The sequence below is a fragment of the Brachyhypopomus gauderio genome, chromosome 8 (assembly GCF_052324685.1).
Source record: "Brachyhypopomus gauderio isolate BG-103 chromosome 8, BGAUD_0.2, whole genome shotgun sequence".
Taxonomy (NCBI): domain Eukaryota; kingdom Metazoa; phylum Chordata; class Actinopteri; order Gymnotiformes; family Hypopomidae; genus Brachyhypopomus; species Brachyhypopomus gauderio.
Genome location: NC_135218.1, coordinates 24,848,279 through 24,862,895, shown reverse-complemented (window position 1 = coordinate 24,862,895; position 14,617 = coordinate 24,848,279). Strand labels below are relative to the sequence as shown.

The following is a 14,617-nucleotide window of genomic DNA, read 5'->3' as shown; positions in this document are numbered from 1 at the left end:
CATATATATCATCTATAGGCCTATAAATAAACACAATTTATTGTTATATTTTGTGTAAAGCTGCAGTGTCATTGAGATTGTGAAAGGTGCTATTTAAATATAACTTATTATTATTATTTTTAAAATATTCAGACAGAACCATTGTAAACCACTGTAAAATAAACCACTGTAAATACTACATGCTATTATTAATAATACTTAATAGTAAACTAAACTAAAGATCTGCAGTCAACTTCTGAGTACAGTAGAAACGTTGAGTATGTTTGAATTAGCTTCCTGGTATGTACAGTAACATTTAAAAGGTTGTCACATGGGTCCTAAATCATTGTTCATGCATATATTTGATGCATGAAACCGCAACTCACTCGCCAACTTCATTTTAAAGTCCCCTTTGAAGCCATTGTGAAGCTGTAACCACGTCTTGCTCTTTCACAACATGGACTTGTTTATCTGTCAGCAAGTCAAACTGAAGTCTAATATTCTGTCTCCTTTATCCTCCAGGTCAACAGCGCCTGTGTCTTCATTTGCTCTGGGCAAAGGAGTGATGTTTTTATTTCTTTTTTTTGATTGATGGTAATTACAAATAGATGATTACAAATTCTCAAACTTGTAAGGCAGGCTTATTCATGTTTGGTAGAACCGTCAGCACGAGAAGAAAAAGTATAAAGCTGCTTCGTTCTTCAGGCTGAAAAAAAGCTACAAATACAGAAAACAGAGAACAGAAACCTATTAGCATTCCAGGCATTTTTGTGCTACAATGCAATGTGTGCTAAATAGGAAACTTTGGTAAACTTAAATTGCAGAAAAGGTATTTGGATTAAGATTAATCCCAGTTTTACTTGTAGAGATAATAAGAAAATTCTTACAGACTTGGTCAGATAGATAGATAGATAGATAGATAGATAGATAGATAGATAGATAGATAGATAGATAGATAGATAGATAGATAGATAGATAGATAGATAGATAGATAGATAGATAGATAGATAGATAGATAGATAGATAGATAGATAGATAGATAGATAGATAGATAGATAGAAAGAAGATAAGTGCTTCTTACAGCCTCATGCTTGTGGCTATTCAAGGGAAATACCCCTGTCTCAGTGTGTGTGTGTGTGTGTGTGTGCCTTTATGGGAAAATAGGAAAAGCTAAAGTGAAATGAGCTCTGTGTGTCAGCATGCAGCTTCTCTGACAACCCCCTCTTCCTTCTTAACCAGTTGGTTTGTTTTCAGTTTCTCCTAGAGAGCCAGAGGCCAGAGTGTTGGCAGATAGCAGTGTGGTTAAGCTGAAGTCTTCATCTCACGCCACCCGCATACAATAGTAGGATGAACGCTGTTTGTTTTTTGCCTTTTTTACAGCTTATATTGAGAATACTAAAAAGTGGTTTACCCATCGCTGTTGTGCCACTGAGATTGTGTTGATATACCAGATGCCCTCTGATGCATTAGTGCATTATTAGATGTAAATACTTTAGAAACACGCCTGTGTTTGCTTTTACACCCCTACATATACAAGACATACACACGCCCTCTTACTCACATATATTCACAGTGCATACTCCCTCTCCTTTCATAGTGCATACTCCCTCTCCTTTCATAGTGCATACTCATTCTCCTTTCATAGTGCATACTCCCTCTTTTCATAGTGCATACTCATTCTCCTTTCATAGTGCATACTCCCTCTCCTTTCACAGTGCATACTCCCTCTTCTTTCATAATGCATACTCCCTCTCCTTTCATTATGCATACTCCCTCTCCTTTCATAGTGCATACTCCCTCTCCTTTCATAGTGCATACTCCTTCTCATTTCATAGTGCATACTCCCTCTTCTTTCATAGTGCATACTCCTTCTCCTTTCATAGTGCATACTCCCTCTTTTCATAGTGCATACTCCCTCTTCTTTCATAGTGCATACTACCTCTCCTTTCATAGTGCATACTCCCTCTTCTTTCATAGTGCATACTCCCTCTCTTTTCATAGTGTATACTCCTTCTCCTTTCATAGTGTATACAGTTATATAGTGTATAGAACTGGAGTTTAGCATTTAAACATATATACTTCCCCCAACATGAAAACATCACAGCCTATCATAATGCCAAAAAAGCACAGAAGGGTATAGGCGTGATCTAAATGTAGTTTGACCCATTGTTGCAAAATGCACACGTGTGCATGATTTTATCTTCAGTGTAACAGTGGGGAGTTGTGGAATGCTGAACTGAGTTGCATTATTTCTGACTGACACTCTGTTACAGTCACACAGTCTGTGGGGTTTGCAGATGCTGGTGTATGTAGGCCAATGTCATTACCAGATGTACATGCTGGCGAGGCCACGCCTCCTCCTACATCACTTCCAGCTGTTGTACATTTTGCTGCTGTCACACAGATGTGCGAGTGCGCGCACAGATGCACGTATTACTCTCACCAGCATTTTGCAGTCAGCCAAATGTAAAAATAATACATTTTATCGTGGGAAACACAAGAGCAAAGGTTCGTTATACGAAAATTGCAGTCGTGGTTACATCAAAACTTCTTTATTCATAACATTTTTGTTATTGTCATTTCTTTGTAAAGTATTAAATTGCAAAGAGCACATAATTTAGGATCAGTTCAAGTACAAAAAACATTAATAAAATTCTGCACAAATGTGAAAACAATGCAAGTATAAATGCTTATTTGTCTTTCAAATGCACTGTAACGCAGGGAAAGCCCGAGAACCACCTGACCACAGTCCCAGTACATCCTGACTGAAATGTGATTCACATTCAAGAAATAAAGCCATTGGTTTGTCAGTGGAAACAGAGAGTGAACACAGTGCATTGTGATGTTTGCAGGCTTTCTCCAAAAAAAAAAAAAAACAAAAAAGCGGCAACTTTGCTTCTCACATTACCAGGGAAACATGTTGATGTCATTTCCTGTGGTCAATGGACATGCATTGCATTAGCCATAATACAGCGTTGCCTTCATTATTCCGATACTGAAACCATATCAGCACGGGTACTGTGTGGACCGAATGACACATCTAGACTTAGTGATGGACTAACAGAACAGACAGATTGAAATAATGGTTGTCTCACTGTATTTTGGTGAACAGTGACAGACTGGTCTGCAGCATCTATTCTTACTGAAATTTTGGACCTTTCCAAAAACAAAACAACAACAATAACAAAACAACAACAACTTTTATGCTAAATTCCAAGTGCTTACAAAACAAGGCCCCTGTCTCCTTGCAGAAATTTCAAGGGGTAATTTAATCAGGCCTTTATTCTTCATTGGCTTTGTGATTTCTGTGTCTGACTGAGGCACAGAACTAGATTCATTAACTTTAGTCTTTCACACAACACTCTATCCGTTGATAATTTCTCGACACATTTGATTGCTTCTGAAGTGATCTGAATTTCGAACCGGTGACTGCCAGTTTCTGCACTTGTGCAGAACTCATTGAATCTTTTGAAGACGGCTTCCTAGGGACTACGAACATGTCCTATAAGGGAGCAAGACAAAGGCACTGTTGCTGTGTACTGTCTTTTGGCTGCAGTGGTGGAGTTCTTGGTAGTTTTTGTGGTACTACAACCCAGCCAAACCTGATCTGGAATGTAAGCACCTCTCTCAACCCAAGATGCCACTGTACTTACTCCATGTTCACATTTGGCCAGCCCCAAAGACAGTGTTTTAGCAGTGTTTGCTAGATCGCGGAGAGAAGGCACCATGACAGGTTCTCATGCTGTCTGATTCTGCATTCTGTCTGATGCTTTCCGTGACTGTGGTCAAACAGAGCAAGTTCTTTGATCCGACTTAATAATGGCTTACTCAACTCAACGTGCTGGGGCTCCAGCTTTACCTGTGCTTGCTTGCGTGCAAGTACCACCTGTCCTCAGGTCTCAGCACATTTAGATCATCTTTACAGGCTGTGCCCACAAGCTCGAGGCCTTCCTTGGGGCATTAAGCACATTTACGCCGCACAACTGCACCTGGCGACAGGCCGAGTGCTCAAAGCTTGACGGATTTGGGTTTTGGGTAAATGATTCGTATGGGGGAGGACGTGCCGTTCCCAGACGAGATGGTGGTATCCTGGCCTTGGGGCACGGTCTGCTCGGTCTTGCTGAAGCTCCACTCCAGGAAGGGCACGCCGAGCTTCTTCACCTGCCCGTCTTTGGTGATCAGACAGCGGCGACAGAGTAGCTTGAGGATAGCCCTGCGCATGTCCCTGCTGGTCAGCGTGTATATGACGGGGTTGACCAGCGAGTTGACCATCGCCACCACCAGGAAGTAGTCGGCCTTGAACAGGATGCTGCAGCCGCCCACGGTGCACAGGAAGTCGAGCAGCAGGAGCACGAAGAGCGGCAGCCAGCAGGCGATGAAGGCGCCCAGCACGATGGTGACCGTCTTGAGCAGCGCCATGTACTTCTGCGAGCGGCGCACGGAGCCCTTGCGCTGCAGGCTGCCCAGCCGCCGCGTGTTGGACTTGACCGTGAGGAAGACGCGCAGGTACAGCACCACGATGGCCAGCAGCACGGCGCTGAACACGGACACGCAGAAGAGCACGTAGCTCTTGGCGTAGAGCGGAAGCACCGTGGAGCAGAGGGGCAGCTCGCCCAGGCAGTTCCAGCCCAAGATGGGCAGAATGCCGAGCAGCACCGACAGCGCCCAGCTGGCTCCGATCAGCGCGAACATGCGGTTGCGTTTGGCGCCGTGGTAGGGCTTCATCTTCACCATGGTGATGTGGCGTTCAATGGCGATCGCCAGGAGGCTGATCACAGAGGCGGCCAGCGTGACGAAGACCCCGGCCTCCCTCAAGAACCACAGCAGAGGGGTCAGATTAAAGGTGTTGGCCCCTGACAACAATATATTGACCATGTAGGCGAAGCCAGCCAGAAGATCCGACAAGGTCAGGTTGCCCAGTAAATAGTACATGGGCAGGTGGAACTTCTTGTTCTTCCAGATGGCCACCAGTACGATGGCATTCTCCAGCACGATGAGCAGACAGATCAGGAGGAAGGCGATGGTCTCCGGTTTGAGGCCATCTTTGTATCGGTCCTGCTTCAGTTTCCCAGTGAAGTTATAGTGGAGTCGCAGGACGGAGTTGTTTTGGTAATCCTTGTAGATGCCAGTCAGGTAGGACAGCGGAGAAGAGGGTACAGGTGTAGGAGCTGCTGTGTATGCAGTGTAAGTCTCTGCCATTGTGCTGCTGGGGACACGGACTGTTCCTCGCTGGTGGCTCTAGGCTTACTGCAGGGTTGTTAGCTTTCTGAAAGTTCTTCGACTGGGCATGGTCCAGACGCTAGCCAAGGCCGAGGAGAATGAGGAGCCAAGATGTTGCAATTAGATGTTATTCTCTCCCATAAAGTGTCCAGTGGCGAACCTGAAGGAATTCATCTCCGGGATTCCATTCCAGAATTCCCACTGACGAATTTCTGACGTGCGTCTTCCAGGTTCCAGTCAGATCAGGAATGCAGAACGCTGTCATTTCAAAACACAGAAAACATCAATATAAATAGATACAATAAACAGAAACATGAAAAATAAGATATATTCCTGATAGTTTGCTTTTTTGAGCACAGTACATTATAACGTAAGGCAAAAACTTCCTCAAGAAACATATAAATTAATTTAGCAAAGTTATATTAGTACTCTTTAAGCTAATTTTCAACGCAGTTTCTTCATGTAGACTGACCATTACTTTATTTAAGAATGACACAATTACTAACTTAAGTTAAATGTTCCCTAAATTATTCACGGCCAATAATAGTAATAGTATTTTAATTTAGCCTTCCCCATATCTGTTTTTTTTACGTTTCAAGCCTACTTCACAAAAAAAAACAGATTTTAAAACTGCTTTATATTTAGACTATGCCTTTTAGACTATATTTGAAATACTAGATGACATGAAGACAGGCAATGTTTAACATTCCATGCCTTAGACACATGGTAACATTTTACAGTCTACCGTTACACCAGCTTAAGTTCAGTGTGTTACGTTATGGTCTTGCAATGCAAAAAAGAGAGAAGTATCCATGAATTAAACTCGAGCGATTTCACGCAAACAGGCAACGCGCCTTTGGATGCGACAAAGTAGCATCTGCAGGAAACGAGCGCGTGTCAACTACATTCCAGACACACATAAAGCGCACGAAAAAATAAACACACTCGCGCGTTTTAAAACGACTGCTTGGTCAATGTCAGTAAAGTTTGAAAGAGTCACACTGCATCCTGTCGCTTTCTAATCCCGCAGTTATGGGAACGCAAGAAATACAAGAATCAAGCGAAATAATTTTTGACGCACCTCTGCTGTGACCGTAATAGTTACAACACCCAAAGTTGTTAAGTTTAAGCTGCAGACCACCGAGCTGAACTTACCACCGCTGGCGAAGACTTGGAGACTGCAGCGTGTTCAGCCAGTAGAGTTGCGTTCCTACCGGAGCCCCGCACCGTCTGAAGAGCACAGTAACAAAATCTGGGCAGGACGCAACTTGAAACAAGGAGTGGGCTGGTCTTTACCGAAAAGCGCTCTCTCTCTCTTTCTCTCTCTCTCTCTCTCTCTGCAATCTTTTTCTTGAAATTGAATATTTTTATGCAAACAAGAAGACATTTCAGTTTCACGCGATTAAACTAAACTAAAACTGTTAGTAGCAGATCTCTCTCTTGGGGGTAGACTGATCTTCCTCTCTCTCTCTGCCTCTCTCTCTCTCTCTCTCTCTCTGCCTCTTTGCCTCTCTCTCTCTCTCTCTCTGCCTCTCTCTCCCTCTCTCTCTCTCTCACACACACACACACGCACACACACACACACACACACACACACACACACACACACACACACACACACACACACACACACACACACACACACACAAAGATGTAAAGCCATTGTAACTGTTGTTGCCGTTTTGGGAGTGTGCTCTGCAGTCCGTGGTTCTAAACTATTCACATGTCTTTTAATCTCTGGAGATACTCTAAAATAAAGATGCTATTATTCAGAGGTGAGACTTTGTTTTAAAGGTGTGTATTTATCCCAGTCTTAAGTGAAAACGGTTTGATTTTTTAATGGCAGTAATTCAAGATTCCCTTCTTTTAGCTAACTTTAAGGTTGCCATTCAGTTTGTGTTTTAGCTTGTGTGCGGTAATCTTTCCTTGAGGCTCTTGTCAAGACTTGTTGTCACACTTTCTCTCGCTTGGCCGGGGTTTATATTGCCTCTGTGACATTTCCAATAATGAAATAAAACCCTTGTGAGAACCAATACCCACTCACATGCTTATGAGAGCTACCTGTTTGCACACCTGGGAGTGAGGATGTGTGTGTGTGTGGTTGTGTGTGTGTGTGTGTGTGCGTGCGTGCGTGCGTGCGTGTGTGCGCGTGTGTGTGAATGTGTGTAGCAAGACAGACAGAGCGGCTGGCAGTGTGTCACTGTCTTCTTGTCTGGGCATTGTTATTCAAATTCCACCGAGTCCACGCAGGTATCTGGATATGAGATTCTCTGGCACATTTTAGAGGGAAGGTCTTATGGCAACCACTCTGTGGTAGCAGTTTGACCAGGAGAATGTTTAGACACAGTACCATACCTCTTTACTCGCATTAAACATCTCTGCAGATGCCGTATGATGAACATTCTGAGAAATATCTAAGAAGGACGACTGTGAGCTCCGGCAAATTCAATTGGTATCCAGTGACAGAGGATCTGGTCTTGCACTTCACACTAGTGCAGAGTAAAAGCACTGTGGGGTTATTACAAACTGTTACGCACTTTGCCACTGGAGTCAAGCCAGTTTGTAAATCAAATGTTTAATATGTAAATACTGTTTCCGCATTAGCATATTATAACATCATGTTGTACCTGTGAATTTCCCCAAAAGGTCTTTCTGAGATAAGATATTTTGCTGAGCGTAATTACAGCTGGCATTTGGAGACCGCTCGGCCGATGCTTTGGTTGTAGAAGTCTCCAGAGACAAAACGAAACATCTCAGACCCTGAGTCTGATTTACTTAGCTGTCTGAGCTCGGTGACTGGCAAAGCAGTTGACCCGAGAGGGAGACCTGGAGACGATGTTGAACGTGCAGCAGATCCGGATCAGGTCCGGCTCCTCTGCTTACATTAGTGCGTCTGTTTGAGGAGATCTTCAGTAAGGTCTGTTTGAGGAGATCTTCAGTAAGGTCTGTTTGAGGAGATCTTCCGAAAGGTTTCAGCTGTTTTGGCACTTGTTCAGTGTGTTAGAGAAACACTATTTGCAAACCAGCACGCACAATTTCACGCATTGCATAATGATCTGTAACCATCTCCAGAGCTGTGTAGACTTTGCTTTTGTCTTAACCCAAAGTCAGAGAAAGTACGGTGCATTACAGAATGCTGACAAGAAAAAAAATATTTGCATTCTTCTGTAGCTGAAACCTCTATGTTTGTCAGATTGTTTATTCAGACTTAGAATTATTAAATGGATATTGTTTTTTACCGCACAAATCCAGTTTAGTCAAGGACTCCAGTATTCACATCAAGAGCAATAGAGCTAAAACATTGCATGACTTATACATGTCAAATTCTATAAATTGAGCATTTGTAAAATTAGTGTGTCTCCAAAAAAGCATATTCTGTCCTATCTTGATTCAGTCCACATTCAAGGTCCACGCTTCCTTATTTTATGCACAGAATTGTACCGTAAGATGACGGTCAAGATTAGGCCGCTTGTCAGTACACAAATATGCTGTGTGAATCACAAAACAACCTTGTAAAAAAAATTAATCTCCCATCTTCAGATGGATAAAAACTCCCTTTTACTCCTTTACTGAGATATAAATGTATGTACAGATTCATGCCAGTATACACGTTCTAGTCACTCTATTAGGTAAGCCTACTCTAGCTGTACCAAACAGACTGCTATGTTTTATAATCAGCTTTAAGGTTTAAGTGAGTACTTGATCACCGTTGTCTCCGTTACTCCAGCTGACTGCCTGTAGGGAAGACCCGTACTCTGCTGGGCTAGGATGTCCATCTTGAACTGGTCTCTCTCACCAGTTGCCTTGTTTTGGTCAAAGGGCTCGTGTTAGCTTGGGAAACAGAATCCATTACAGACTCTTTGGTTGCACAATGTGATTTGGTCTCTTATTCCATGTTTAAAAAACCTTTGTCTGGTGCAGTATGAGCAATGTCCCATCAAAGAGCGCAAAGCAGCCTGACATCAAAAGAACAGGGAGGGAAGCGTGCATGTGTGTGTGCACGCGTGTGTATGTGCGTGCGCAAGACTGTGTGTGTGTGTGTGTGTGTGTCTCTGGGGATGAGCAGTTTTGCTGATGCCGTTGCCACGTGTTGCCATGGTGTTCATTCAGCCAGCCAAAGTTCTCTCTTCCCACTGTGTCCTCGGTAGCGTTCATCTTTCTTGCAGGCAGGCCTGTGTCCCGGATTCAGGGATCGCTAGCTTGGTTTTCCCAGCAGCGTATCATGTTATTTCTCCCACGGGAGATGAAGCATGCCTTTGTGACGGTGTGTCTTGGCCAGAAATGTTTTCTCTAAGCTTACGCAGCCAACAAAACAAACAAAAACGTAACTAGATTTAATTAAACACACTCTGTAAACAATATTCATCCAGTGACCTAGTAAACTGCCAGACTTATGTTGTCAGTACACTAAAACCAGTAGAACTCGATTCACATTGTCCACCTTTTACAAACAACTCCAGAACTCCACCCAGTCCTTCTAAGGTCTGCACACTTTCCATATTAATGGTGTGCAAATCATTTTCTTCACTAAACGGCAGCATATTTAAATGTCCTGTTCTCTAATCACGCGCCTCACACAGGCAGGAGCCTGTGGGTCTTTGTGTAATTGGTGAGTGGATCTGTGGACCTTGTCAGGGTTTTGTGAGCCCGGAAAAGAGGGTGCTTACCTCCACCCACAGCTGTAAATGCAGCTTCACAATAATAAACTCAAACGGCCCTCGTGACCATGAGCTTGGAGGACCCGGTTGCTGGGATGATGACGGGGGATAATATGCGGCAGTTTGTCTGATGGCAGTTCATAAAATGTCCCCAGTAAACCCGTTTTTCTGAACCCCTATACAGCAGCAGCGCTTGTAAACAGACACATAGTGAGGACTACAGCCATGTTCATCTGACTTCACACACACACACACACACACACACACACACACACACACACACACGCACATGCACATACACAAAAATCTCCCATTGCTGATAAGTGTTTCGCCTGGGTCAAAGGAGTTGAGATAAAGACCACATTCCTCAGCGGACTGTTACCACTTCGGATTTTGTGCGTCAATCCTGCTCTCCGTCTCCACAACCCCCCCAGGTCCCCTGCCACTGGGAACAGGGGCCTCACAGCTTGTGTGTTTCATCCTGTGAACCGTTAGCCTGCCGAATGCTAGTTATCCTCGGACTACATGTCCTAAGACAATTACAATCATCACAGGTTTTTCAGAAATGGCACAGTGGATCTCTGAAGCCATGTGGGAATAATTAATGAAGGTTTAATGTAGAATGGGATGAGTTCACAAATTCCACTCAGACAGAGAAAGAAAGAGAAAAGATAGAGAGTGAAGGATTGAAAGGGAGAGATAGAGAGAGAGAGAGAGAGAGAGAGAGAGAGAGAGAGAGAGAGAGAGAGAGAGAGAGAGAGAAAATGTGAGAAAACCCTTGTGCACAAGAGTTTCTTGTGAGTGATGACTCGTGAAAATGACCCCTCTCATCAGGAAGGGAGCTCTTGATGAACCCAATTACAAAGATAACACCCTGCAGAGAGAAAGACTAAGATAGAGCTTGGGGGTGTGGCTGAAGTTAAGGGTTGACTGCCTAACACTGTTGGAACTACGATACTCTCCTGCTATCTGATATGCCTGCTGCCTTCCTCTTGATGGTTGATCTGTTTTTCTGTGTCTCTTTCACGCTCTCTGCATTTCAGACTCACTGAAAGCTTAAACTCTGTCTTAAATGTCTAGTTCCGACATTCTGGTTGCGTGTGTGTGTGTGTGTGTGTGAGTGTGTGTGCGTGTGTGTGTGTGTGTGTGCGCGCGTTGGGGGGGGCATCTTGCTGTAACAATCGCAGCTAATCTTGCCCGGGCGCTCAGGGCAGATGACAGCAGAATTCTTTAGTAATTTAGGCAGTTGTGTTATGTCCTCTAGTCTCTGATTATTCTTGATGGACATTGATGACCATGTAAACTGTCTCTACCTGTTTGTGTGTGTCTGAGAGAGTGTGTGTGCACATGAATGTACTTGTCCACATGTATGTGTGTGTGTGTGTGTGTGTGTGTGTGGTTCAGCTCAGTCAGTGTGTAGGTGGTGGTGTATAGGGTGTATAGAGGTGTGTGTGTGTGTGTGTGTGTGTATAGGGGTGTTGTTGGATCATTGTTGGTGTGTGTGTGTGTGTGTATAGGGGTGTTGTTGGATCATTGTTGGTGTGTGTGTGTGTGTATAGGGGTGTTGTTGGATCATTGTTGGTGTGTGTGTGTGTGTATAGGGGTGTTGGATCATTGTTGGTATGTGTGTGTGTGTGTATAGGGGTGTTGTTGGATCATTGTTGGTGTGTGTGTGTGTTTGTGTGTGTAGGGTTGTTGTTGGATCATTGTTGGTGTGTGTGTGTGTGTATAGGGGTGTTGTTGGATCATTGTTGGTGTGTGTGTGTGTGTATAGGGTTGTTGTTGGATCATTGTTGGTGTGTGTGTGTGTGTGTGTATAGGGGTGTTGTTGGATCATTGTTGGTGTGTGTGTGTGTGTGTATAGGGGTGTTGTTGGATCATTGTTGGTGTGTGTGTGTGTGTGTGTGTGTGTGTGTGTGTGTGTGTGTGTGTGTGTGTGTGTGTGTGGTTCAGCTCAGTCAATATGTAGGTGGTGGTGTGTAGGGGTGTTGTTGAACCATTGTTGGTGTGTGTGAGTGTGTGTGTGTGTGTGTGGTTCAGCTCAGTCAGTGTGTAGTTGGTGGTGTATAGGGTGTATAGAGGGTGTGTGTGTGTGTGTGTGTGTGTGTATAGGGGTGTTGTTGGATCATTGTTGGTGTGTGTGTGTGTGTGTATAGGGGTGTTGTTGGATCATTGTTGGTGTGTGTGTGTGTGTATAGGGGTGTTGTTGGATCATTGTTGGTGTGTGTGTGTGTGTGTATAGGGGTGTTGGATCATTGTTGGTATGTGTGTGTGTGTGTGTATAGGGGTGTTGTTGGATCATTGTTGGTGTGTGTGTGTGTGTGTGTGTATAGGGGTGTTGGATCATTGTTGGTGTGTGTGTGTGTGTGTATAGGGGTGTTGGATCATTGTTGGTGTGTGTGTGTGTGTGTGTATAGGGGTGTTGTTGGATCATTGTTGGTATGTGTGTGTGTGTGTATAGGGGTGTTGTTGGATCATTGTTGGTGTGTGTGTGTGTGTGTGTATAGGGGTGTATTTGGATCATTGTTGGTGTGTGTGTGTGTGTATGTGTGTGTGTGTGTGTGTGTGTGTGTGTTTATAGGGGTGTTGTTGGATCATTGTTGGTATGTGTGTGTGTGTGTGTATAGGGGTGTTGTTGGATCATTGTTGGTGTGTGTGTGTGTGTATAGGGGTGTTGTTGGATCATTGTTGGTATGTGTGTGTGTGTGTAGGGGTGTTGTTGGATCATTGTTGGTGTGTATGTGTGTGTGTGTGTGTGTGCGTGTGTGTGTGTGTGTGTGTGTGTGTGTGTGTGTGTGTGTGTGTGTTTATAGGGGTGTTGTTGGATCATTGTTGGTGTGTATGTGTGTGTGTGTGTATAGGGGTGTTGTTGGATCATTGTTGGTGTGTGTGTGTGTGTGTGTGTGTGTGTGTGTGTGTGTGTGTGTGTGTGTGTGTGTGTGTGTGTGTGTGTGTGTGTGTGTGTTATAGGGGTGTTGTTGGATCATTGTTGGTCCCTCTCACGGCTCCGACATTCTTACCTCCTGCAGATTAAAGGAAGCCAAATCCAGCAGCAATCAAAATGAGTGCCAGACACACTGTACAATGATATCCCTCTGAAAACCTGAAGAGAGAGAGAGAGGGAGAGAGTGAGAGAGGGAGAGGGAGAGAGAGAGTGAAGGAGAGGGAGAGAGAGATAGGGAGGGAGAGGGAGAGAGAGGGAGAGAGGGAGAGATTTATTGAGGGAATGATATGCAAACAGCTTCCAGTCTTCTCTGAATGCCTTTCAGTGAAGATCAGAGTTGATGTAATTACTATGTGAACTCATTAATATTGTTGTGAAACCTAATCACATAGAACTACTTAATGTGAATGCAATCAAACTAAATAATATTCATATTAGGGCAAAAATTCCTTGAATACTTGGCAAAATATTACGTTACATTAAACTTTAAGTTAAAATATTTGCTAGTCCTCTACCTGTACAGTCAACACACACACACTCACACACACACACACACACACACACACACACACACACACACACACACACACACACACACACACACACACACACACACACAGACAAGTAGAAGTCTTTTCTGTGCATACTACAGATCTCTTTATAGAGTTATTCACTGGCTACCCTACAGAAGCAATCCTGTTCTTTTGTGTTTAGCTTGAAGGGAGTCTGACTTCATCTGATCTCTTCTTTTTCCCAGACTCCTGGTCTTTTTATGGTTCCTTTTCCCAAACAGATTGTAATCAGGCAATTAGGAGGAAAGCACCTTCCATTTTTGTGGTATAAATTGTAAAATGTTAAACTGCCGGATTTCGTCATCCAACCTTTGAGGGATAAACCTCTATGCCTCATCAGTTCAAATGAATCATTACACTGTGTGTTGGGAAAGTGTCAAGTACTCACATGTTCAAAAGCTTCCATTGCAAATCTACGTCGGTCTGAAAACTGAACTGGAGTGAAAATTTGAGCACTCTGTCTGACACGGACCGAGCGCTTACCCCAGTGGGTGTGAATCAGACCTCCCCGACTTGATCAAGTGATAAATTGTGTAGGTCAACACGCGCTAATTTGTTCAGTCACCCATAAGCCATCAGACCATTCAATGATCTTTTGTGAACTCTAATCAGTCAGCTACGAAACGAACTGTGATCTGTGTTGTTCATGTTATACAGTGCATTGATTTTATTCATCACACACAGATTAGATCCATCACACTCGGCTGCACTTCCATGTTTGATTTTTGTTGTTGTGAAAAGAAGGTAAACTGGTTATGAGTGAACCACGTAATATGTAAATCTTGGTTCATTTGAGGTGAGTTTGCATGTGATGTTTCGTGTAGACTGAAGTGGCAGGACGGACAGGTCTGGGTTTATCTGCATGTCCAAATATAAACTGTGAAACGCTGCAATTGAAAAACAGGAAATACAACAGCAAGATTTTGCAAACCACACATACATGCACGCACCTCTACACAAGTACAGGCACTCCGATCTTTCCTTACATTTTTTCTCTCACCCACACACACTCTCACTCACTCACTCACACACACACACACACACACACACACACACACACACACACACACACACACACACACACACACACACACATACATACACTACTCTGCCGACCATGTACCGTGTACTAGGACATGAGAATATTCCGGCATTATCCATTTCATCATAGTTCTGTTCTTCATCAGATCCTTAAGAGGGGGATTCCGGCTCACGATGACATGGCTTGGCTTTTAAAAGCAGTC

General features: G+C 43.7%; 1 protein-coding gene across 1 annotated transcript; it reads right to left on the bottom strand.

Annotated features, from left to right (window-relative positions):
- Positions 1–2,520: 2,520 nt before the first annotated feature.
- s1pr5b (sphingosine-1-phosphate receptor 5b) lies at positions 2,521–6,645 on the bottom strand. The gene is made up of 2 exons (XM_077015782.1): positions 6,355–6,645; positions 2,521–5,457 (listed from the first exon to the last, which is right to left on the bottom strand). The coding sequence occupies exon 2, from the start codon at positions 5,176–5,178 to the stop codon at positions 3,988–3,990; it is 1,191 nt and encodes a 396-aa protein (XP_076871897.1). The 5' UTR covers positions 5,179–5,457; positions 6,355–6,645; the 3' UTR covers positions 2,521–3,987.
- Positions 6,646–14,617: the final 7,972 nt, after the last annotated feature.

Bases quoted from the DNA above. Each gene is read 5' to 3' on its own strand.
- s1pr5b (XM_077015782.1), bottom strand. From the start codon at position 5,178: ATGGCAGAGACTTACACTGCATACACAGCAGCTCCTACACCTGTACCC.